The sequence below is a fragment of the Pleurodeles waltl genome, chromosome 12 (assembly GCF_031143425.1).
Source record: "Pleurodeles waltl isolate 20211129_DDA chromosome 12, aPleWal1.hap1.20221129, whole genome shotgun sequence".
NCBI classification, from domain to species: domain Eukaryota; kingdom Metazoa; phylum Chordata; class Amphibia; order Caudata; family Salamandridae; genus Pleurodeles; species Pleurodeles waltl.
Genome location: NC_090451.1, coordinates 639,820,586 through 639,847,189, shown reverse-complemented (window position 1 = coordinate 639,847,189; position 26,604 = coordinate 639,820,586). Strand labels below are relative to the sequence as shown.

Here is a 26,604-nt window from a genome sequence, read left to right as displayed (position 1 = left end):
CATCAGTTGGCTCACTACAATGTATCTACTTGTCGGCCAGGCAGACATCTGGGCTCCAGCCCCGCCCCACTCCCCTAAACAAATTATATTCAAAAAGGTTATAAAAACTATAGAGGACTTTATATGGTTTTCCTCTGTTTCGAAAGGGTTGTCTCCAGAAATCTTACCAGAAATTTCTGTAGGAGTTTCAGCAGGGTTGTTTCTCGAAATCTTAATAGAAAAGTTCTGTAGGATTTGTCTTAACCATTAGGGTGATCATTCAAGCATAGTTGAAGCAAGCAAGGTTTCATGTGCTGCATTTTAGAGTGATATCGTTTTAAACTATTGTCACTCATGCCACCTGAAGTGTGACACTTAAATCATTTAGAACATCTTGAAAAAGTGACATCTAAGTGTGATTAAAAAGTGCCTCAAAAATCCATCAAATCATTGCGTAACCCGTTGTTGCATTTTGTTTCCCATCGTGCTGATTAAACACTATGGGCTTCATTATGACCCTGGCGGCCGGCGGTCAGCTGGCGGTACCACCGCCAACAGGCTGGCGGTGTTCCGCCAGCTATTATGACTGTGGCGCAGTAGCCACAGCCATACCGCCGGCCCCTCCACTACACCGCTGCCCTGGGGATTATGAATCCCCGACCGCCAGCCTGGCCACGGCGGTAAACACTGCCATGGAAAGGCTGGCAGTAAGGGGGCCTTGGGGTGCCCCTGGGGGCCCCTGCACTGCCCATGCACTTGGCATGGGACGTGCAGGGGCCCCAAGGCATAGCCCCGTCGCGCATTTCACTGCCCAAATTTCGGGCAGTGAAGTGTGCGACAGGTGCTACTACACCCGCTGCATATCAGCATTGCCGCCGGCTCTATTACGAGCCGGCAGCAATGTTGATGTGACTTTTCCGCTGGCCCAGCGGAAAAGTCATAATAGGGAGCCAGAAATACCGCTGGCACTGGCAGTATTCTGGCTCCCGCAGCCTCAGCGGTCTTTTCAAAAGACCACCGAGGTTGTAACGAGGGCCTATATGTACCACAATAGAAAATCTATTTCTCAACATACCAAAAAGGATAATAATGGATATGTTTAATTCAATGTGATTGTCTGGTTGTATGGTTAATCGCTTACCTTTACTTTTCCTAAAGAGGAAACATGTTGGTGTACTCTTTCAGGAGTACATGGTTAAGAATTTGTCGGAAATTTTAGTGATCAAAAGATAATTCCAACAGTCTTCCAAGCGAGGACTCCGAGCTTTCATCAGTCATGAGATCCCTGCATTTGTGGTTCCCACTCGGATCTAGTATGAATCGCGTCAGTCCTGGCTGTACAGCCTTACATTTGGTGAGTTTGTTTATTGGATTTCTGCCTTATAAAAAGCCGATTGTTGGGTCGTATTGTTTAAGTATTCCTTAATGTTTTCACAGAAGGAGAGTGGCATTTCAAGTCTTTATAATTGCCACAGGCTACTAGTTCTATAGGGATCAGGCAGAGTGGCATTACATTCCACCAGTCACTTAAAGACATTTCTTGCACTGGTTTGCATTCCTTTTGAGTGTGAAGTCTATGAGCTGCAAGACAAAATATTTTCGCATGTTTTTGGGGGTGAGTCCATATCTGATATTCGTCTGCTCTGTCCTGGCCCATTTTTTTTTTGTGTCTGCATGTGATTTTTCCACCTATTGAAATTGCCTCTCATGACCATCTGGGGTTGCTACACCCGCATAATTGTTGCTCACCCAGTGGGGCACTGGACTCTGCTGGTTTGGGGGTGTACCTAGAGAGAACTCCACCAATAGCGCAGTGTGACTAACGTACCCTCACCAGGCTTTGAGAAGATTGACTGTAGGGGGCACATCTGGTTTCACCACTACTCTTGGGAGAGATATCCACTGACTCCATGTAGACCCTGAGCAGTGGCCCATAACCAAGATTCTCCACTTAGCACTGAGGTGCATGTGGTGCAACTGCGCTTGCATTACGTGTGGAGGGGATGGACATGATATGAATGGCACCCAAGAAGGTGGTTCCTTACAGCATGTTAATAGGCATTCCTCAGTCCTTTCCATTGCGGTAAGCTCATGAAGCCTACCCTTTGGATAATCAAAAGAAGTGTTTCTAGGCTGCAGTAAACATCCAGCTTGGAGACTTGCTGAAACAAAGAATCCTAAACTGATTTTCTGCGCTTGCAGCCCTGTCCCAAGATCCCAACATGTGCCCAGTAATTGTTTGCTGCTGTTCGGGAGTTCTTAACCATATGAAGCTCAATATACATTCCAGTGTCCATAACTGACCCTCTCCTTTAAGTTGAGCTGAGAGCTGTCTGAAAAGAAAAGAGATCATTCTTAAGAAGTAGTCAGCACTGTCGCTGTCTAGTTCACAACTCCGTGCCCATTATGGTGCTACCCCTCTCTTCCACTGATGATATACCACCCAGAACAGAATGCATATTTTCGCACTGGGACAAGTTTCTTGCATTTTCTTTGGACCTGGGTTGTACTCTGTAGACAAAACCAGTGAAGGGTGTCTGACTGGGACTTTATACCTCGAAGACAAGAGCAAGGCAAAGCTGAACTGCAGCCAGCACGAGGGACTATATTAGTGGAGTTTAGCATGATGCCTTGTGATACTGCATTCTAGCTTGCCTCGTCGAAAAGCATCACTGTCCCAAATGCAACATTTGATTGCAGCGATCATTCTAGGAATATTGAGGGGCCATGCATGTTGTTGAACTTGCACTACTTTTGGCATCTCTCCTTCCTTTGTGAGATCCTTTTTGACCCTGTCCCAAAGGGACACAACAGTTTCCCATTCTACTCTTGGCAGAGCCTGGCTACTGTAATTGTAGATACCTTTTGACTGCCTCCCTAAAACCTACTGATGCATAGATTCTACTGCTAAAAAGTGCAGTAAAATACCCCCAAACTTAAACCAGTTCAAGTAAGGCTGTTGAGTGCTAGTGGTTGTCCCTGGCACAGAAAGCGTGACCACGGCCAGCTGTGCATGAGATACCAGCCCTTAAAATGTGGTAGTCTGGAGCACATTGTTGTAGGTGGGAGTCCTTTCTCAACAATAGTGACGTTCCCCTTGAACACTGACTATGTGACCAGTTTGAGAAGCTTTTGGTTGTTACTGAATTGTATCAGTGGCACCTATGTCACAGATAGCCCTCATCCCCACATCCTGACTGCCTCTGTTAATGGTACTTTGACTGTGAACCAATTTCCACACTAACCAGAAATCTCCCTTTTTGTGAGTAGGGCACCCCAGCTCACATTTGAGTGACTAATTGTTTTGGGGAAGCAGACTGGCCTCACACTCCCTGATCAAACTCTAGGCACTGTGGACTGCTGTGAGACTGAGACCAGAGAGACATATTATGGCCTATTTCATGCTGTGCATCCTTCTGCTGGCACCTAGATTTACTCGGATGTAGAGTCTACAGAAGTGACACCCAAGAAATCCAAGAGATTGCAGAAGACACTTAGTCAGAATGTAGCTAGACCTGCACGCTTTTAAATGTTGAGCTCTATAGTCAACAATATTTCACACTTAGAGTGGCGAGATTTTGAAAGTTAAAAACTTGAACATTTCAAAAACATAGAACTAGGACTACAATTTTACATCAATTACAGGACACAGAATAACTTAAATGACAATTGTCACTAACACACAAATCACAGACAAGGTGCTAAGGAGAATAACGTAAATGCAACCCTCAAACACTGTGTCATCTGTGTTAATTTCATATTTTCTTGAAATGGCTGCTAAACTAATCATGGAACCCTTAAAAACTTGCTGCCTCCCTGTTCAGTCAACCCCCTGTGAAAACAAGGACATTTGCTAAATGTACTGAAATTGTCTGTGACACATGTTGAAACCTGGGACTGCTCCAACAAATTTGGGACACCTGATCACCCGGTCACCCTATCCGTAGTGTATTTTAGTTCCACCCGCTGATCATTTAATAAAGTAGGCCTTGAGCTCCACCACTCTATTCCTGAATAACCATGTCCCAAGCAAGAATACTTGACATCAGGAAGGAGTAAGTTACTACCCAAAGGAACGAAACAGTGACAAATGACTAGGTAGTCTCCCAAGAACTGTCAGATTAAACACAGACTTCCTCATGAATCCTGCAACTACACACCCGTGAGTCTGATCTTCTAACATTAGCCCTGATAAGAGTGCCATCCCCATAACAAGCTGGGCGTAGAATTTTATAATGTGTGACTGATTGTATTTTAAATACAGCAATCACTCACTATCTCCCCCAGCCGCTCTCTCTCAAACTTTCTCATCTTCCTATTCTCTCACAATCACATTCTCATTTTCACGCTCATTCTTCCACTCTCCAGTTTACTATCTTCAACTCTTCCGCTTACTATCTACCGCTCATTCTCTCCTGTACCTTCTTCTGCTCTGTCGCTGCCTCTCCCTGTTACTCTTGAGTGTCTCATTTACGCTGGAATCCACTCACTCTGATTTCCTCACATGGTGACGAGGTCCTGCTCTCCCCATCTATGTTTTGCACAATCCTAGCATAACCTAAATAATTGTATTGTAGAAAATATATGATGCCACATAGGCATGAGCAGGACATGAAGGGTTCCAATGTGCATTGGGATCCTTAACACTCTTATTGGATGCTACATCTTGGTGGATGCTACAGAGAACCTTGTTTTCCTGTAAATCATGTGTGTGTATTCTTTGCTGTCAAGTTGCCAACTAAGGTCAACCTCACTAAAGATAATCTACACTTGGGCCAGATCAAGAACCACTTCAAAGTTTTACAGTCCTTTTGACATCACTAGGAAATATAACCACGGTCTTGTAGGCAAATTAACTGAGAGAAGCCATGACGATGACCGAGCATAGTATACAGCAGACACTGATGAAAGCCCGCTATAAGTTTATGAATCTTTTCTAGTCCTAGGCATGTCATTATGCCTACCCCTATAAACACCAAAGGGTGCCCGCTCACTCGCAGCACTTTTGTGGTTTTTATTTAGTAGCCGTGGTTGTAGTTAATCTGAAATTGCCTTGGGCTTTTGTGGGGTTCTATCTATGCAGCACAACAACGTAAAATTGATTTGGGTAATTAACGTAAGGCTTGGAGGAACATTTGGAAGAAAATGAATTGTGTGGAGCTGGTTTTGGGTGGCCAGTGATAATAATATTTGACATGTCAATCAATAAAAAATAAAAAAAAATATTGGTCATCTCAAAGCACAGTACCCAGGATGACAGTCTAAATAGAAGATTTCTGAAAGGAGAGAGAACTTTGAGGCAAAAACTGACCCTAAACGTGTGCTCCTATAGATCCTTAGTTTACTTCTTTTTTTTTCTTTTACAAACACAAATGTTGTACGTAAAGGCAGGACAGAACATACAGTCGTTGATGATTTGTGACAGTCGATCGGTGAAAACTAGGCCATATGGCATGTTCTCAAGACGTCTGTACATTTTTGGTTATGATGATTTTGAGTAGTCTTCCTCTTCGGTCTCATGAGATGGCTCTTTGGACTGGTTTAAAGCCTGCTGGGTTGGGGCAGGTAGGGATATCAAGGTTTAGACTTCCAATGATTGGGCATTAAATATGGAGAGAACCTGGAAGTTGCGCAAGGTGGCCTTAGTGTGACCAATACGTTCTGGTCTGGGGTCCTCAGATTCCTGCAAGGTGTGTAGCAGGTCAAGATGTCATTGACGTAGTGTGCAGAAAAGTGGTGGGTGAACACCAGTGAAGGCCAAAGGATGGGCTGTGCGTGAGGGAGCGACAGGGAGTGACATTTCAGTTCAGGATGACAAAATGATTAAACAGAACAATAAAATGTCATCAGAACCCATGGGCTGTTTGATGAATTGACCCCTTACAAAGAGGTGCGAAGGTTCTCAAGGTCTGCTGCTCCCAGGCGACAATGTGGGGGTCAGCACCCACAGAAACCGGGTGGAAATTATTAACAGACATGTAGAGCATAGCAGGACAACAATATGTAGGATGGGACAATGAAATGCGGAAGGGGGAGGCAGCCGTGCAAGCTGTGTGCATAAGTGACGCAACAAGGCATTATAGAGGGCGCCTCAAAAGGTGGGAGCCTAAAGAGACTTCAGTTACACATTAGCAAGACTGAGAAAAGAGGGCGCTGGTGCAGAGAAATGGGAACAGATCTGCATTTCCACCGACTGGGTTGTCTAGAACCCGAGGCTTCCTCGTCGGGGCAAGCACCTACTGGGTTGTCATGCCCCGCCAGCGGGGTCAGTGACCTCTCATTGTCCTCCACCAGAAACATAAATTTAAGCCAATCCCTCAATAGAGTCCTGTTAAAATCTCCATGCAGTCGCCTGTCTATTGTGAACGTGAAAGGAGTCAGACATGCTCTGAATGAAGGTGGCCTTTGCCTCGTGAAATAGCACAATATCGCTGCCTGTGATTAATCTGTATGCGGTCTTTCGCTGCCATTACTTATTGATTTCTTCATTTTTATTTCTACTTTGGCTTTTCCGTCTTGCATTATTTATTTTCCATACGTTCTTTCCTTTTTATTCTCCTCTTGGCACATTCTTTCATTTCTATTACTCTTTCTCTACCCTTTTCTTTCTTTATGTCTTCTCTGTTCTTTCCCTGCATGAGTCATGTGGGTAAGGGAACCACGCCTTACCAACTTATCGATAAACATTTGATAACAAACTTTGGTGACCTGAACATTCACTTACAGATCTCTGTACATGCACATTAAAGACAAATCATTTTGATTTCTCATTTGTATGTTTTCAGGTTTCATGTTAATTGCTGTATAGAAGAACATTAAAATTCTTTATATTATATACTTGTGGGAACTTTTAGCCAGCCATCTTCATCCACCACTGCATACAGTATGGCTGTTTAACTGGTGGCATTCTGCTAATTCATAAGGCGTGTGTCCGCAAACAAAGTAGTTTCCTTCATTGCCAAGAGCTACTATAGCAATGTGTGCTTTTTAGAGGCCAAAAATAGTTTTGCTTTTACTCACTGTTTTTTTTTTTTTAATATTGCCCATGTACTGCAGCACTGCGATGAAGCTGACAAAACTAGCCCAGCATTGACAAAGCAAAAAGGCTGGCAGTCAACGCCAGAAAAATAATTGGCTTTTCAAGTGGCTGTTGTCTTCTGTTATTTTAATTCGTAAAAGCTTGTTTCTTTGTAATGTTGATGAATAGGTGCTTTTGTTATTGAATTATGTTGTTTGATACGTTATTCTAAATTAATAAATCTAGTTATGTCATTACAATTACTCTGATCTTCTTTTGAGGTAACTTATCCAATATACAGTGCTCCATTCATTAAATGCAATGCCTAATTTAGGCCTAAATGAGTGTTAACATATTTTGTCTTCCAGATCTCTGATTAATTCACCCTTGAATGCACTGTATTAGTCCGATTCCAGTTAACCATGTTTGACCCACTGCTGGGGAAATATGGATGTCAAACTAACTTGCTCATCTGCATCCTGTAGGATGTGATCTTCAGGGAGTGTATTGTCCTGGGTGGAAGCGTAATGTTGCAATGTCAGCCAGATACACTAGTTTACACTACTGGGTTTATCTTTTTAGACCTCAAAGGTGTGATAGCTCTAAGTGAGAATGGCTGCAATGGCATGCATTAACAGTATCCTAATGTGTTAAACTATGATTTCAAAAAGTATTAGACAATAACACAGGAAATATATGCTTACTTTTTGATTAACTATACATGCTGTTATTGTAATCGTAGTTAACTCTTTTTGGCATTAAGGCTGGTGTTTATTTCTGTAGCATTGCCCTTAAGCGGACAATTAGTTTTGCAGCCAGCGCAACTACGGTACTAGTATGTTTTGTTTTCTGTTAATTTTCTATTGGGCTATGAACGACATGCTAGTCAATTTCCAAATAAGCGTTCACTTGTCACCCTATCCACTGTTAGTTACAGTGATACATATTTGCCTAGTAATTCTAAAGAGAACAGCAAATGTACGAGTCATGAATGAGCAAGATGCTTTATCGTGAATGGACCTACCACTAATCACTAAATTAATGAATCCCCTTTCCTGGAAGAAGCTAAAACCCACACATTTCCTTAATTTAAAACAACATTAATGTGTGGGAACCGAATTAGGGTCTTGAGGACATGGTGCAGGGCATTGCCACCGTCCGGATGCAAGAGCTTGAACAGCATTTTTTTTTTGGGAGAAATGGTTTATTTTCTTCAGTCGACAGGGCTAGTACCAGACCATCTTGGTTTTCTTGGTGATGTGTTTTTTGAGGGTGAGATCTGTGTTCAGGGTGAATTCTAGTGACTTTTTGTTGAGTTAGAGTTGGGGTTCAAATCTTTCAAGATTCATATAGTTGAACCAGGTTTGAACTAGTTGCTGCTCGTTGTTCTTGGTCAACAGAAAGAATTTTGTGGCAGTGGGTTTGAGCTTTATGTAGAATATGGCTGTTCAGGTCTAGATGAGGTGCAGGCAGTTTTGAGACATTGGATATCTGGGGAAAAGGGGACTTTCAAGTACAGTTGCATCTCATCAGTGTATTGGCGTATTTTGATGTGGAGTAGAGTCCCTTGTGATTTGGAGTTATTTGGAACCCGAGGGGACTACGCAGTTGGTGTTGAGGTTGTTGGTGTTGTGGGTGTTCTGAAACCTGGTGATGACCATGTGAACAAACTGGTCTATGTTGACTTCTGTAGTAGAAGAACAGTGAAGGACATTGCCAGTGAATCTCTTTTGAGACTTCAGGGTATTATTATGCTAGGTGGCCTAGCGCTAGAATGGTTCAGCAAAATAATGAGGCAGGGGTCACCTTTATCTGTGTTAGGAGGGCTTTCTTTTCCTGTGAATTGTAATGTAACTGTCTCCATACATCAGCATAATCTGTCATTATTATTAATATTCAACTAATATTACCGACCACAGAAGGCTATAAGCAGTGATTAGAGTTTGTCACTTTGGTGACTTACATTGCTGTAGACTCATTGGTAGTGCTTGACTTTCTCTTTACTTTGTCCTGCAGACTTGGTTGATGCAGTTGAGGATGTTTTGCCAGAGCTCAAGGACATGGGCATCCAATTGTGGGTGATGGGGAAAGGATCCTATCGACCCGAGATGACTAGCCTGTTGCAAATGATGGAGGAGGCCTCAGAGGAACCCATCCCTGCTCATCTGTCAACCCCTAGCAACTTGCAGTCCACTTTCATCTACATCTTTACTTCTGGCACCACAGGTGATATTTGATTTGCATTTGTATGTGTTTGAATAATGCTTAACCCATAGTGCTATATGCTTCTACAAAAATGGATGACAATTGGTTGTGTTTCATTAAAACAGGCCCTAATTTAGCATTATTTTCTCCTAGCTTTGCACAAAGATAAGCCAGGATAATTGTGGTCTTCTTTGATCCCATCTAGCTGACTGTTAGAAATGGGGTCTCTAGTTGGCAGTCGGTTTGCACGCTGTCCAAGTAGGGACCCTCACTCTAGTCAGGATAAGGGAGATACCCGCTCAGATAACCCCTGCTCACCCCCTTGGTAGCTTGGCACGAGCAGTCAGGCTTATCTCAGAAGCAATGTGTAAAGCATTTGCACATAACACACAGTAATAAGTGAAAACACTACAAAAGGACACCACACCAGGTTTAGAAAAATAGCCAATATTTGTCTATATAAAACAAGACCAAATACGATAAAAAATCCAACATACAGTAATAAAAATATGAATGCTGCAAGATGTACTTAACAATACAGTTCCTTGAAGTCGATAACTCCACCTGGGGCTATCACGGTGTTGTGAACAACAAAACCAAAAATTCAGGCTGGCCTCGGCGTCGCGGGCCAGCTGCGGTGTCAGGAAGACCTACAAACAGTACCTTGGATTCGCAGGGTGTCGTGATCCTCGCGGTGAGCTCCGGAGAATGGCGTCGCTGGCGTCGGTGCAGGAGTTGTCGGGCCCTTGAAGTCACTCACCTCGGGGATCGAACTCCGGGCTGATGAAATCAGGTGCGCTGGCGGGGATGGCGTCGGGTCTGCAGTGCGCAGCAGGACGATGCCACGTACGGTGACCACAGGTCACGGTGCAGGCAACAGCTCGGTGACGAGTCCAGTGGCGTCGGTGAGACCAGAGCTGCGGTGTGAAGCGGGGCGGTGCAATGTGCAGTGTCCACAGGTCACGGTGCAGGCAGCTTCGTCGTCATTGTGGAAGCTCTGTCGTCAGTGGGCCCAAGCCAGCGGTGCGGGACAGGACGGTGCTTTGTGACCCTCACGAGCGGTGTCCACAGGCCAGGGTGCAGGCAAGGATGCCTTGTGACGACACTGGAGCCGATGGTGCTGACGTCGGTGGACTGGGGCTGCAGCGCGGGACAGGACGGTGCTTCGTGCTCCTCACGAGCGGTGTCCACAGGCCACGGTGCAGGCAGCGGCGTCGGTGTCAGCAGGAGCGACGTCGTCGGGGATGCCCAGGCTGCGGTGTGAGCAGGTAACGCCAGAGTGCGGGGCCCACAGGTCGCAGTGCGAGCAGCGGCTCGGTGAAGTCGTCCGATGACTGCGTTGGTGAGACCAGGGTCGCGGTGCGAAGCGGGGCAATGCGACTCCGTGCGGCGTCGGCAGGTCATGGTGCAGGCCAGCAGCGTCGTTGGCGGCGTCGCAGTGGTTTCTCCTCTTGAACAGCACAAAACACAGTTCCCAGTGCTGCAGGTCGAGGAAACTGAAGTCTTTGGTGTCCCTGAGACTTCCAACAGGAGGTAAGCTCTACTCCAAGCCCTTGGAGAATTTTCTCAAGTAGTACACACAGCAAAGTTCACCCTTTGCACTCTTTTCAGGCAGAAGCAGCAACTCCAGGCCAGTCCAGCAAAGCAACACAGCAAAGGGACAGTACTCCTCCTTCAGCTCTTCTCCTGGGCAGAGGTTCCTCTTGATTCCAGTAAGATTCTAAAAGTCTGGGGTTTTGTGTCTGCTTCTTATACCCAGTTCTGCCTCTGAAGTTTCCAAACTTCAAAGCAAAGTCTCAAGTGTTTGCAAGATCCTTCCTTGTCCAGGCCAGGCCCCAGACACTCACCAGGGTGTTGGAGACAGCATTGTGTGAGGGCAGGCACAGTCCTTTCAGGTGTGAGTGACCACTCCTCCCCTCCCCTCCAGCACAGATGGCCAATCAAGATATGCATGCTACACCCCAGCCCCCTTTGTGTCACTGTCTAGAGGAGAGGTGTGAACAGCCCAACTGTCAAACTGACCCAGATGGGGAATCCACAAACAGGCAGAGTTACAGAATGGATTAAGCAAGAAAATGCCTGCTGTCTAAAAGTGGCATTTTCAAACGCACAATCTTAAAATCAACTCTACTAAAAGATGTATTTTTAAATTGTGAGCTCAGAGACCCCAAACTCCACATGTCCATCCGCTCCCAAAGGGAATCTACACTTTAATCAGATTTAAAGGTAGCCCCCATGTTAACCTATGAGAGGGACAGGCCTTGCAACAGTGAAAAACGAATTTAGCAATATTTCACTGTCAGGACATATAAAACACATTACTATATGTCCTACCTTAACCATACACTGCACCCTGCCCTTGGGGCTACCTAGGGCCTACCTTAGAGGTGCCTTACGTGTTAGAAAAGGGAAGGTTTAGGCCTGGCAAGTGGGTACACTAGCCAAGTCGAAGTTAGAGCCAATACTGCACACACAGACACTGCAGTGGCAGGTCTGAGACATGATTACAGAGCTACTTATGTGGGTGGCACAACCAGTGCTGCATGCCCACTAGTAGCAGTTGATTTACAGGCCCTGGGCACCTCTAGTGCACTTTACTAGGGGCTTACCAGTAAATCAAATATGCATTCATGGATAAATCAATCAACAGTACAATTTCTATAGGGAGCAGTTGCACTTTAGCACTGATTAGCAGTGATAAAGTGCGCAGAGACAATAAACCAGCAAAAACAGACCTGAAAAAATAGGAGGAAGAAGGCAAAAAGTTTGGGGATAACCCTGCAAAACGGGCCATTTCCAACACTGACCCTCAAAGGCTCAGAAGTAATCTGTGTGGGAGCTGGACAAGATACCAGAAAAAGACTGGAGCAGATGTTGAAACTTGAGTACTTCTCAAGAATGGCACTGAAGACCATGAAAAAAAACCACAGACATAACCAATCAGCAAATACTAGAATAGAAAATCAACAATGGACAGTAGGGATAAGAAAATATAAATAAAACAATGTATCTGATAGAGACTTCTAGTTGAAGATTCCTTACCTTTGAATTTCCCTTAGGCGTCAGACTGGATCCGGAGATTTTTCTTCGAGCAATACCCTTGCACGTCGATAGGTGGCGTTGGTCGACTCCGTGGGTGTCGTAGTCTCTGTGATGACGTCGGAAGTACTATGTAGACGCCGCCTTCATGCAGTGACGTCAGTTCTTTTCTTTCCACGCCACGCGCTGATCTGGAGAAGAGCTACCCTGGTCTCTTTTTGACCAACTTTGACCTTTTTGTTGAGTTTTTTTGAGAAATTTGGTGTGTCGAGGATGTCCCAGAAGACCGGTTTGTTTCAAGCCGTGCGAGGACTGTCATCGTACGATGTCGGTGACGGATCCTCATCGGGTTTGTCTGTGGTGTCTTGAGTGCGACCACGACCTGAAGTCGTGCTCCGAGTGCCGGGTCATGCACCCAAAGGCTTTGAGGGAGCGGTCCCTAAAGCTCATGGCGGCCCGGCACTCGACTCCGCGTAAGTCCCGGTCTTGATCGAGAGGAAGGTCCCGAGACCCATCGCGGAGCCATCACCACTCGTCTTCTTCCAAATCCTCAGGTCAAGCTAAGAAGAAGAAGTCGAAGAGATCCCATCGCTCTCCGACTTCGCCCCGCCGCTTGGCTGACACGACGCAGGAGGAGCGTCCACGCACAAGGCCTCCGTCCTCGGGGCCTGCGTCTGGGTTGGCTCCGCACTTCCCTGAGTTTCCCGGAGCGACCCCCTGCCCAGTTTAAAGAGTTTTATGAGGCCATGCGCCTCATCTTTGGGCGGACCGACCCCGATATGACGCCTTTGGGGCCAAGGGATTCGAATGAGGGGCCTTCTGGTTCCACATCAGCGGCTTCTGCTCCAGCCACCATGGTCACCTCCAATCCGCACCGGCGCCGGTCGCACCCTTGAGACCTTCCCCGGCGCCGGGTCGATTGTTGACTCTCCCGACGTCGGTAGTGCCTACTATCGACGTCAACCCGATTCTTATCCCTGACGACTTGGAGTCGGAGCAGCGTCGGCTGACGCCACCTTTGCCTTCGATGGGGCCTCTTCACCCCAGGTCAGATTCTGACCCTTTTTGTTATGGGTACGAATATGGGGAGGGATTGGAGGGGTCCCTGGACCCTTATGAATACCAGGATGACCCATCTTTGGACTGGGCTCAGGAATTGGACGACACCAGGGGTCTGGATATGTCTCCTGACGCTGGCATGCTGTCTCCTGCAACTGTGGCTACGGCAGAAGGAGCGACTTATGGTATGGTGGTCAGTAGGGCAGCTGAGGTCCTTGGTCTTGAGCTTCCCACTGTTGAGGTCAGGTCTAATCTCTTGATGGAGGTGCTTCAGCCTGGGGCTTCTACTTCAGAACCCCTTTTGCCATTTAATGAAGCCCTCACCGATGTCCTTTTGGGTACCTGGTCCAAACCCAACACAGGGGCTCCTGTGAATAGGACTATCGCACGCTGCCATCGACCTGCTCCGAACGACCCTAAATTCCTGTCCAACACCCCACGCCTGAGAGTCTTGTTATCCAGGCTTCCTCTTCTTCAGGCGCATTCCCTTCCGCAACCCCAGACAGGGAATCCAAAAGACTGGAACAGTTTGGCAAGAAGTTATTTTCTTCCTCCAGTCTCGCGCTGAGGTCTGTGAACACCGCATGCCTTTTGGGCAGCTATACCCACTCTTAGTGGGATATGGTTGCGCAAGTCCTGCCGCAGATACCGGAGGAAGCCCATGCTATCGTCTCCCAAGCTGTGAATGATGGGAGAGATGCGGCAAAGTTCATGATCCGTTGTGGGCTGAACACGACCGACTCTCTGGGCAGATCGGTTGCTACGACGGTGGCCTTATGACGCCACGCCTGGTTGCGTACTTCTGGTTTTTCTGGTGAAGTCTAACAGTCACTCATAGACATGCCCTTTGATGGCTCACATCTCTTCGGAGACAAAGCGGACTCGGCCTTGGAGAGATTCAAGGATTCCCGGGCTACGGCTCGGTCCCTTGGTCTTTCCTCTGCCCCTCACAGTCTGCTTTTCGCCCCTTTTGTGGCCACAGAAGGGGGTCCCTGTCGCGTCCTCCACCCAGCCACCTTGCCACCCATGCTGTTCAGCTTCTGCGTGGCTGCGGACAGGGAACCAGAGGTCTGCCCAGTCCACCTCTGCCCCCGCTGCCGCCTCCAAACCCTCCTAGTCCGTCCCCTCCCTCCCGTCCAGTTGGTGGCAGGATTCGCCATCACCTGCCCCACTGGGAATACATCACCACGGACAGGTGGGTTTGCAGATAGTTCGAAAGGGCTTCTCCATCCCTTTCGAATCTGCTCCACCAACCATGCCTCCATCCTTCAGTCACCTTCCAGAGGATCATTTGGCGCTTCTCTGCCAGGAAGTCGCAGCTCTCTTGGCCAAGTGAGCTATAGAAAAGGTCCCTGTGCCCAAGGTAGGTTGTGGTAGTTATTCCCGCTACATACTGATACCAAAAAAGGATAAGGGCTTAGGTCCTATCCTAGACCTTTAGGACCTAAACTACTTCGTCAAGAAGGAGAAATTCAAAATGCTCACTCTGGCTCAGGTTCTGTCTGCCTTGGACCCAGGAGACTGGATGGTAGCGTTGGACTTGCAGGATGCTTATTTCCACATCCCTATCCTGCCTGCCCACAGACGTTACCTACGATTCGTGGTAGGTCAGAGCACTTTCAGTTTACCATGCTCCCCTTCGGCCTTACCAGCGCCCCTCGGGTGTTCACAAAAGTGATGGCGGTAGTTGCAGCTCATCTGCGCAGGTTAGGGGTCTCAGTCTTCCCCTACCTCGACCACTGGCTATTGAAGGCGCCCCAGAAAGTCGTCTCCCACCTTCAGACTACAGCGGACCTCCTGCACACGATGGGGTTCACTATAAACGTGCTGAAGTCACACCTGACTCCCTCTCAGACACTCCCTTTCATCAGAGCTGTTCTGGACACAGTGCAGTTTCAGGCTTATCCTTCCGAAAGGCGAGTCCAAGACATTCAGGCTATGATTCCGATCTTTCAGCCTCGGTCTTGGGTTTCGGTGAGACTGACTCTGAGGCTGCTGGGCCTCATGGCCTCCTGCAAGTAACACATGCCAAATGTCATATGCGGGCTCTGCAGTGGGACCTGAAGTTCCAGTGGGCGCAGCATCAGGGGAATCTCTCTGACATGGTCCAGATCTCGGAGAGGACTGCGAAAGACCTGCAGTGGTGGCTTTCGGATCCGCATTGGGTCCACGGCAGATCCCTCTCCCTTCCCCAACCAGATCTCTCTATAGTGACAAATGCTTCACTTCTGGGTTGGGGCGGCCACATGAGAGAGGTGGAGATCAGAGGGCTCTGGTCTCTGGCGGAGTCTGGGCTCCATATCAATCTTCTGGAGCTCCGGGCAATCAGGCTTGCATTGAAAGCATTCCTTCCCTCTCTCAAAGGGAAAATGGTGCAGGTGTTCACAGACAATACTACTGCCATGTGGTACTGCAACAAACGGGGAAGAATAGGGTCCTGGACCATTTGTCAGGAGGCACTGCGCATCTGGACATGGCTGGAACATCAGGGCATTACCCTGATGGTTCAACATCTGGCGGGTTCTCTCAACGCTAGAGCAGATGAACTCAGCCGCCGATGCACAGTCGATCACGAATGGTGTCTCCATCCAGAGGTGGCGCAAGGTCTCTTTCAGCAGTGGGGAGAGCCTTGGTTAGATGTGTTCGCCTCCGCAGAGAACGCGCAATGTCAGCAGTTTTGTGCGTTGGAGTTTCCAAGGCGGCACTTGCTCAGAGATGCTTTTCGTCTCGAGTGGAACTCCGGCCTCCTTTCCGCCTATACCTCTTCTGCCCAGAGTTCTCAAGAAGATCAGGAACGACCGGGCCCATGTCATCTTGGTGGCTCCGGACTGGGCACGGAGAGTATGGTATCCAGAGCTATTGAGCATTTCCATCGATCCTCCACTTAGACTGCCTCTTCAGGCGGATTTTTTGTCGCAGCAACAGGGGACGGTTCTTCACCCGAACCTGTCCAACCTTCGCCTTCATGTGTGGAGATTGAGCGGTGAGAGTTGACGACTTTTGATCTCCCCCCCCCCCCCCAAAGTCTGCGATGTTATCTTGGCAGCCAGGCGTCCCTCAGCCAAAACTGTGTACGCCTGTTGTTGAAATAAATTTGTGGCATGGTGCACCAACAAATCTGTTGATCCCATTTCTGCCCCTCTATCTGAGGTTCTTCTGTTCATTCTTTCTTTGGCCCAGTAGGGCTCTGCTTTGGGCACCCTTAAAGGGTATTTATCTGCCATTTCGATCTTCCTTAGGTTACCTGATCAGCATTCATTTTTAAATCTCTTATTGTGAGTAGATTCCTAAAAGGGCTCACCCATTTATTTCCTCCCACTCCATTTATCATGCCCCAGTGGGACCTCAATCTTATCCTTACTTATCTGATGTGTACTCCCTTTGGGCCAATGCATAATTGTCCCTTGCGGCTCCTCACCTTCAAAACGGTCTTTCTTGTTGCTATCACCTCTGCTCGCAGGGTGAGTGTGCTTCAGGCCCTTACCTCAATACTTGTCTATGCACCCTGACAAAGTAGTGTTGCGCACTAAGGCTTCTTTCCTTCCTAAGGTGCTTATACCTTTTCATGTAGGCCAGTCCATCACTCTGCCTACTTTATACGCACCCCCACATCCTTCCCATGACGAGGGGAGACTCCACCGTCTGGACCCAAAAAGAGCATTGATGTTCTACCTCAATCGTACTAAAGATTTCCGGGTGGACAATCAACTCTTTGTTGGGTATGTGGGTGCGAAGAAAGGAAAGGCGGTGCAAAAGCGAACCATCTCTCGATGGGTACTACTTTCCGTCAAAATGTGCTATGCTTCGGCCAAGAAGCAACCTCCTGAGGGCTTGCGTGTTCATTCCACCAGAGCAACTGCTGCTTCCACTGCATTAGCATGCGGAGTTCCTGTCCTGGATATCTGCAGGCAGCTACGTGGGCGTCCCTGCACACTTTGCCTAACAGTACTGTCTGGACAGTCAGGTCTGTCGGGACGGCTACTTTGGTTGTTCGGTCCTGCAGGACTTCCTAGTATGATCTTAGTTCGCAGCCCACCTCCGAGGATGGCATTGCTTGGGTATCTATTCTAAGGTAAGGAATCTACAACTAGAAGTCTCTATCAGATGTACAAGTTACTTACCTTCGGTAACAAAATATCTGGTAGAGACATATTCTAGTTGCAGATTCCTTACTGCCCACCCATCCTGCCCACTTGCGAACTGATTTCTAGGGACAGGTATTCCCCCTTTCAGGTCCTTAGCTCTGGCGCACCAATCTCAGTGTTCTTAGCGGCTCAGCACTATGGCGTGGAAAGTCGTTAAAAGAAACTGACGTCACTGCGCGAAGGCGGCGTCTATATACTACTCCCGACGTCATCACGGTGACTAAGACGCCAACGTCTCCTGCGGAGTCGACCGATGCCACCTACCGACGGGCAAGGGTATTGCTTGAAGAAAAATCTCCGGATCCAGTCTGACGCCTGGGGAAAATTCTAAGGTAAGGAATCTGCAACTAGAATATGTCTCTACCAGATATTTCGTTACCGAAGGTAAGTAACTTGTACTTCAAGAACAGAATTCTGCAAGGGAGAAACTAGCGACATAATTGGATGAAGAATGTTACTATGGATAGAGTAAAACAAGGAGTGATAATTAATACTATCTTATAAATGACTTTGCGCTGCTCCATGACCTGGAAAATTAATCTGTCATGTTAATTTAGGAGAGGTCGAGGCAGGGAAGCTAGGGTCCCTATCTTGAATTAGAAAATGATATATCTCCTCTAGGGCTGCAGGGTCCATGTAGAGCTTAGTAGATATGAAGGAGCTCTACTTTCCTGTTTTCAAGGCACAGCACGAGCCCCCATCTCATTTTCTCGCACTTTCCATGTCAACATGCTCCCTGCTCGTTCCATTTGTTCTTTACATTTTCTTCACTTAAAATTCTGACTCCGCATCTGGAAAAGTAACCAACCCTGCCACAAAGGAAGGGTCGCCGAATTGGTGTGTAAGAACAAAGCAAGACATGGATGCTGTTGAAGTTCGAGGTAAACTACATCATAACCTCTAGAGGCCCCAAGCAAGGGACGTGGAGAGTGCAGACTGTAGTCGTACATAACTGTATACTCTCCACATTGCTACAGGGCAGAAAGGCAAGCCATAATAGGCAAACATGACAACTGCAGGGTGAAGCCGGACATGCAAATCAAACCAAAAACATATGTGAACAACATGGGACATGTGCCTAGAAATTGGCAACAGGCTCCCAAATCGATCACAACCATTATCCTTTACAGTGCATAGAAGTATGTATGTGTAATCTATACGTAGATGTCCATGGCCTCATACTAATGTTGGCAAAGTACCATTAAAGAAGAGAGAGGTTGTCTAACATGGCCTGAACATGGGCTGCTGTAATCTGTTTAATTTGAATAGTGTATTTGCCATGTTGCCGGCCAATGTTAAGGTGCAGTATGTGGTTCTGGACATAAAAAAAACCCATAAAACTTGGAGGACAACTTTATAGGTGTTTTCCTGGATGGACAAAATTGTGACAAACGCCAAACCTGAACTCTGTCCTTGTAGATAGGAGTGGGACGTAATTTGATATTAGCGGGTGCTTACATACATCTCTAAGTTCATAGTACTTAAGGAAAATTAACCTCCCCCAATGTCGCACAGCCTACGCCTGTCTCCAGTCACTCTCTTCCTTAGAAACGTGTGGAATTTTAGCAATTTTTTTTATGTTCGGTATTAAAGATAAGGAAATCCATGGGGGAGGTGTTCTAAATATAATCTACCGTGATAGGTTTCTTAAATTGTTGTGTTTTTTTTTTTTTACTACATTTTTACTACATTTTTATTGTTTTATCTATTCTGTCTTTTATTCTTTATTGAAACACATGTATTATAACCAGAGATCTTTTTATGACTGTTATGTCTTTTATGACTTGGTGAAAGTTGAATAAAGATTTGTACTACTACTCATAGTACAGTACGTATTAAGAGACTCTTAGGGTCACCGATAGAAGGTAGAGAAAGCCACTGAGGCTTTAATGCAGGTTAAAAAGGAAGAACTTTGGGATGAAATCCATAAATAAGTAAAGGGAAATACCTGTAGCGGAATCCACTTTATTGTTCAGGCTAATTCTGCAGACAGGGGGAGGCGGACCTTCCAGATGGTCTCTGGAGTGTCCAAAACCACACTAGCATTGTTGTAGTATTAGATACAACTATGACTGTGTGTTGTACAAAGACGACAGCCAGATGTAATCTTGTGTAGAAACTTCTGAAATTGAAAAATATTGCACAAGAAATCCTATGAAATTTCTGTTGCTGTAGGGTTTCAACTAGGTGACTAAAATGCACTATTTTGGTAAAGTATCATCATAAACACAGTGCATTCACCTGTATGAGGGAGATAGCAAGACACATAATAAGTCTGTGTATTGAAAATAAACCAAGACCAGCAGCTATTTCCAAATGCTGTTAAAGATGAGCAGAACATAGTTGATAACTGCACGATCAGAACAACAGGCAGCATAGCAAGTCTTGCCTTTGTAATTAGACTGTGCTGATCACTTTTTACAGTGTGACTGTTTCAACAATTAAAATATTCACTAGGTTCTAGATGCTTTGAAATGGGTGCATAAAAAGCTTGATGTGCATGTGAATCCAGAGATAAAAAAACTGATCTTTTTTAAGAACATAACTGATGGGAACCATATGAAACAGTTAGGTTCTGGGGAATTTCCTGTTTAAAAAAGAAAACAAATCTTCAAATCCCTGGAAACTTGAGTTTCTTTAATACGGATAGCCCAGACCATTTGGAACCCGCAAATGTCTTCTGAGATTGAATAAAAGCCTGTCAACATAAACAACACTTAGTCAACTAGGCATGGTGAAAAATCCATTTCTTGAGTGTACATAGTAAATGAAAGGCACTTTATCATTCCAGAGCCTTTCGATTGTCTCTTTTGGTAATAAAATACAAGGAAGCACACGCCGGTGATCTAGAATTTTGTGATAGTGATAAAATATGCATGAATTTTAAGATTCTAAGATGCATCAGTAAACCATTATTAGGCAATATATATGCATGAGCTTTATGGATTCTCCTTTGATGGACTCATTATGTTTTAGGAGGAAGAAAGGATTGCAGGTAAGTCAAGGTTTGAAGAATTGTAAAACGGAGAAGTTGGATATTGAAACCAATGATTGTTATGTCAAAGTAATTGTACAGCTGTGCATTGATAGCTATAGCAATCGCAGGATAAACAGATGATGAATTAGGAAGTGCTGTAAGTGCAAGGACATGTAATTCAAAGTGTTGCTGAACAACTACTTGTAAGAAAACAATTCTCTTCGTTATAAGATGCAGCTTACTTTAGTTCCGTCTACAGCCTGAGCAAAATCTGGTTGGTGGGAATCGTATTGATCCCGACTCGCTTTTGATCCAAGATAATCACCCAAAGTGTAATGTGGAGAGAGGGTCTACCAATCGAAATGCTTCTTTTTCTATCTATAATTGTTGTTACGGGCCCGCTCAAAAAGGTTCCATGGCTGGCAGCTCCCTGTTTCCTCTGTTATGATGGTGTTTTCTATCTTGCTTCAACCTTCTGAGTTGTGGCCCCGGCGAGGCTTTTCCTTTAGTAATGGTGCAGGGAAATGAACAGGAACTGCACTGCTGATGACACAAGCTTTGTTACCATTTTTTATTTAACTGACGTAGAGAATAAGCCTTGGCCAAGGAAAGTTGTATTCCCCATTCTATGGTGCTGATGAAATTACCTTCAGGCTCGTAATTGTGGGATAAGTAATGGTGTCTCTTAATGCGGTTATTAGCGGCTCTTAATGCAGATATTGCTTGCAGGTACAGACAATGTTCACATAGCCCAGTGGCTCCACAGAAATTCATAATGAGACCCCTGATTCTCAGTCTGTGAAAACTAGGTCAGACTAATGTGAATGCTGAATGAGGAGATGGTACTACTTCCTATACTACTTAACTGAGGTGAGGGATTTCATCCACTTACCTCCTTGGTGTTCTAGTTTCATTGCTGGGTGCTACAGGACATGCAGACATAATGTGCCCTTTTTGTGTAACACTGGATCTTCAATGATAACCAATAAAGTCCAGAATAACACTACTCAAACATGGAATTCTAGAAAAGAAAAAAAATATATATATATTTTCACTGAAAATACAAAGGTTAACTGAACATTATAGTTATGTGAAAATGTCCTTTAAAACATACTGTTTTAAACTAACAACACTATTGAAATTCACCAGTTATGGTGACGTGGTGCCCTAAAGTAACTTTACCTTTCGCCCCTTCCAAGCCCAGTGTTGTCATTTAAGATGTTGTAAGTAATGTTATCAGTGATGTCAGAGAACATGTGAGTGATGTAGAGGTAATTAGCGGTGCACGACGAGAACTTCATAGGAGGGGTAACAGTTACGTTAGGGGAATTGCAATTGACAACGGCCGACTTTCTGTCGAAACGTGTTTTGTCACCTTTGCTGCAATAAACCAATTGTTTAAGTGCCCATAGTGCCTGTCGTCCTTGGGAGAGTGAGAAAGAGCTTGTAATACATGCCGGCGTTCACCATCTGAGTGTGGCGTTTTAGGAGTGTGTATATATATATATATATATATCTCATTTTTAGTTTTGGTTTTAGCCGAAGACCTTTTGATTTTGCAAAAATTATATATATATATATATATACACACACACACACACAATATTCTTATAAGGGGTCTTAGACAGCCTTCCTCATTCATTGGTCTACTGTTGTGATTACAGCATGCAGCGTGGGGCAAATGACCAGCCCACTTCAGCCATTGGCTTACTTCGATGTGACTGAAGTTATTCTTCTGTTTAACAAGTGCAGATTTGCACACAAACAGCTCCTTTTAGGGCTACAGACTACTTTTACAATATGTGCTTTTGAAAGGAAGAAGAGATTTACTCCAGAGCATTTGGCATTTGTTCTTTTGATTGCAATAATGTGCCTGTACAAGAATCCCTACTCTACTATGTTTTACCACCCAAGAATTCAAACTGTCGAAAACTGAGGGAGATTTATGACTTAATTGAAAAATCCAGAGATACATAAATATGATTTCTAGTAGGTAGTTGCTTTTCCTGCATTGTGGTATCTTCTTTGATAGCCATAAACACTAAATTACATAAGCAACTATGTTCCCTAATCAACCACAACTTGATTGTTCAAGGGTGGTGTAATATATTAATTTAACAACAGGGCAAATGGCCATATCAAATATGTTTTCGCAGAGCTGCCTGACCAGCTTTTGCATCTTTTCTTACATCTAAATCCAAGCAGTAATGATACATAAGTGTCTGACTGGAACTCCAAGTACCAGCTCTGCAAATATTGCCTATAAGTGCATTTCTTAGCCAGGCATCTGTTGCTGCTTTTCATCTTGTGAAGTTAGAGTTTTGTCTTCTTTGCAAGGACTTTGTTTTCCAGCTGGTAAAATAGAAATACTTAGGGCGTAATTTAGATGTTGGCGATAATGGGTCTGCGCCACCTTTTCGAAGGAAACCCTGTCTGCCGGCTTGGCAGTCCACCCGGCTAATTTAGATATTGGGTGTCCCATAGACGGTAACCCACCCGAGTCCTGCTGACTCTGCCAAGGATTCCCATCTGGCGCCAGAGTAGAGAGTGGCTGGCAGCGGGACTCCTGCCACACTGACCGCTATGCAGACTTGGGTGTGCCTTACTACCTAGCAAATTGTGGTGGTCAGACCTCCAATTCTGACTTGGCGAATTGAGAGGCGAAAGGGTTGAAGACATACCTTTTTTCCTGATTCTACTTCCGTTTCTGGCTCTACATGAGTGGACAACACCCTCCACTGGACCACGTAGAAAACACAAACCTCCCCCAACCCTGCCTTTGTTGGACGCTAAGGTATTGAACCCCCATTGGCTGTGTACGTTCAGGGTCACTTCACATGAACTTGGGACCAGTGCAGACATATACATGTCACAGTAATATTTTTAGATTACTGTGACATGCATATGTTGGAAACACAAGAGTGTCTGACATGGGTGGGATCACAGTGGTACATCTCAAATATTGCATGCATACACAAATGTCATTTTGGTGTCAGTATTCATTAGCAAATGAATGCTCGCACCAGAGTGATGGTGCAATCACACCTGTCGATTAAGTCCATGTCTGCACATTACAAGGGGATCTGTACCTGTCATTTTGTGCTTCGAGTTGTGTGTGTGAGTTAGTACGTGTATGTGTGTGTGTGTGTGAGATGCAGTTGGCTGGTTGAGGTGGAAGGAGCTGGAGTGGGTGATTTGGTTGTCGGTATGTGTGCCACTACCATATGGCATTGATCTTGTGTTGTGTTGCTGCATGCAACATTCAGGTAAGTGTTATGTGGTGGTCGTTGTTGTGATGTGCGTAGTTGAGATGTGTGTGTGCGTTTGTGTAGATGAGTGTGTAGTTGTGTTGGTTGTTGTGTGTGTATGTTGTGTTATGGTTGTATGGCAATGTGTGTTTGCGGCATGTACGTCTTGTGGTGGATGACAATGGATAATAGTTTGTATGTGCCTTATTGGGTCATGTGTAATGCAGGGGGACACGTGTCAAATGTACAGTGTGTGTGTGTGTGACTTACCTATATTCCACTGCCATTGTCTGATTACCATTGGGTCCCGCTATGTCCTCCCTCTGTCAGAAAACCACCGCCAATCCACCACTTGCAGGACTGTAACATCTAAATACGGTGGGTGGAACACTGTTGGTTTGACGGTCTCCTCAGGTCCGCCGAGGTGGCAGTTTGGCAGTAACTCTGCCAAGATCTAAATTAGGCCCCAAGACTTGGATTACAAGTTATTAAAGGTGCATATTTAACGAACAGTAGTATAATATTTTCTCATTTGTTTGGTCTGTTAAGATAAAATTTAAGAATCTTCTTATGTTGAATGCGTGAAAAGAATGTTCTGTCAGCAGTGTGGATTTTTTTTTTTTTTTTAAACCTCAGTACGACCAATATGAAAAAGGGCCAAATGGAGTTGTTTCATGCCAGTGTAAAACTGGTGCCATTTGTATGTAGGGAGTAACATAGGCCATCTTATCAGGTTTTCGTTGTTCGGAATGAAGGAACTCTTCGGTGACATAAAGCTGCATTGGTTCATCTAGCATTACTGCCTCACAGGCAGTCAGGGAAACCTGCATAGAACTGGATTTCTGTTAGCGAAATGGGATTAGCCAAATTAATGCCATTCCAGCTAGATTGCTTATTATAAGGCTCCCCTTAGCCACATCAGCACTAAACTGATGAGGTTTTTGGTAAATTACTAAGGTAAGAGTTTAAAATCATTTGGTATTTGTGAGACAGCTAACTTGATTTGTCAATTATGTCACTTGGAGCCCAAAGGTACCTAACATCAGGTTATTGATAGCTATCTATGTACAGTTTTATGTTATGTTTGGCCCCCAATCCTCTTCCTCCCTGTTCAGCTGGTCTTGTGGATCAGCGACTAGAAGTGGAGAAGTTAGTTCCCTTTCCTCTACCTGTACTTCAAAAATAAAATATATCTGGTGATCGAAAACACTTGAAGAGGCATGTTTGACCAGAAATAAATTGTGTTCTTCCTGGTCCCTATCTTGCCTTTGTATCTAGTATTCTGCCACTCGCCCCACCATCCTCTGGACTAAACCTCCCTTCTCACCCTCCCAAATATCGAAATAAAAAGGCGCAATTCCTCCTCCCCACGCCACCCTTGACAGTCCCCTCCACTGCCCCAGGTGCAGAAAACTACCTGACATCCTCTCACCCTCAAAACTTGAAAGCATGTTCACCATTAATAAAATGAATACCTTGTTTCCTGCTGTGTTCCCATGTACCCCCGGTAACCCCTGTGGTTCCCTGCCCTGGTATGAAAAGCAAATCTAGACGGGGCATCTGCACGTTCCCTTGAGCTGCTCACATGAAGGCCGCCCCTCGGTCACCCGCGGCAGCGCCGGGGCCTGGCTCACAGCGGTCCTACGAGAGCTGCTTGTTTTCCTGCGGCTTGCAGGCCACAGCGGATGGGACGTGGTGTGGTGTTTGTTGCCCCATTACTCGTGTACCGTGTCTCTTCTGGGCCTGTGGCAGCCTATCCCTGCTCACCGGAGCACCCGCTCTCTGACCTCTGGATTTCTCTGCTCTGACCTCAAAGCAGCGAGGATTTTAAAAAATGTGCCTGCTTTTCCTGTGGAAACCATACAGAGCTGTTAACTTGTTTGAATGCAGAAAGAGGCACATTCTGTTCTTTAGAGTAAAGAGAGATGTATCGTATACGGGTGCTTAAGTGTATGTATATGACGTGGGTATGTATGGTGGGGCTTAAATTGCGCTGCTGCATTATCAGTTGTTGCTCTCGCCCGAACGGAGAAATGGATGTGAAGTCTGTTTTGTTTTCATTCCAGGGCTTCCGAAGGCTGCTCGGATAAGTCATCTGAAGTCAATAATGTGCTTTGCCTACCACGAGCTGATTGGAGCCCGGACTGATGACATCATCTATTTGGCGCTGCCCTTGTATCACATGGCGGCCTCGCTGCTGGGGATCGGAGGGTGCATTGGCATAGGTAGTTCAGAACACGCGGCTACGCCAGAGCTCTGATTTGGGCCCAGTGGCATCATGCGGGCATTTCATTAACTGCTGCCGCTGCTCTGTCTTATTTATGTGGCATCAGTATATCAGTTTCGGTTTCATGATACGAGTATACCACCTCCCATCAGAGGAAGTGGGTTTGCATGTGCCATGGTTTCATAGGGTGGTCAGTCATACGTCATTATTTTATATAATGTGGCACATCCTGATGTTTAACAGCTTCTATGGTCCCGTCACATCATATCACATTATTTAGCTTACGTATATCCCAGTAAACCATAAAACAAGGCTCACGGTTTATTGTGCCTCAGAAACGGGTCATGTGACATTGAGTGTTTGATAATGTAGACACCTTTTAAGACTTATGTTATTGTTTTTTTAATCAAGCATCAGTACTATTTACACAAGACACTGGCCTTCATTACAACCTTGGCGGTTGGACGAGGCCAACCGCCAAGGTTGTACCGCCAGACGGCCGCCCATGTGGCCGGAAACCCGCCGGCCGCATTTGGACATCCCCGCCGGCCCAGTGGGGATGTTGGCCGTAACATTGCAGGGAGCCGGCGGCAATGTGGCGGTTCGGCGGGTGCAGCAGCACCAGTCGCGCTTTTCACTGTCTGCCAGGCTGACAGTGAAAATCACGACGGGGCTGTGCCTGGGGGCCCCTGCACTGCCCATGCTAA

The 26,604-nt window shown here is 45.8% G+C and overlaps 1 protein-coding gene across 1 annotated transcript in view; it reads left to right on the top strand.

Moving 5' to 3' along the window:
* Window positions 1–26,604, top strand: part of SLC27A3 (solute carrier family 27 member 3) — a 116,682-nt gene that overhangs the window by 57,596 nt on the left and 32,482 nt on the right. The window contains exons 2-3 of the mRNA XM_069218188.1: window positions 9,014–9,223; window positions 25,737–25,895. Coding sequence (XP_069074289.1) covers window positions 9,014–9,223; window positions 25,737–25,895 — 369 coding nt within the window. The remainder of the gene's footprint in view (window positions 1–9,013; window positions 9,224–25,736; window positions 25,896–26,604) is intronic.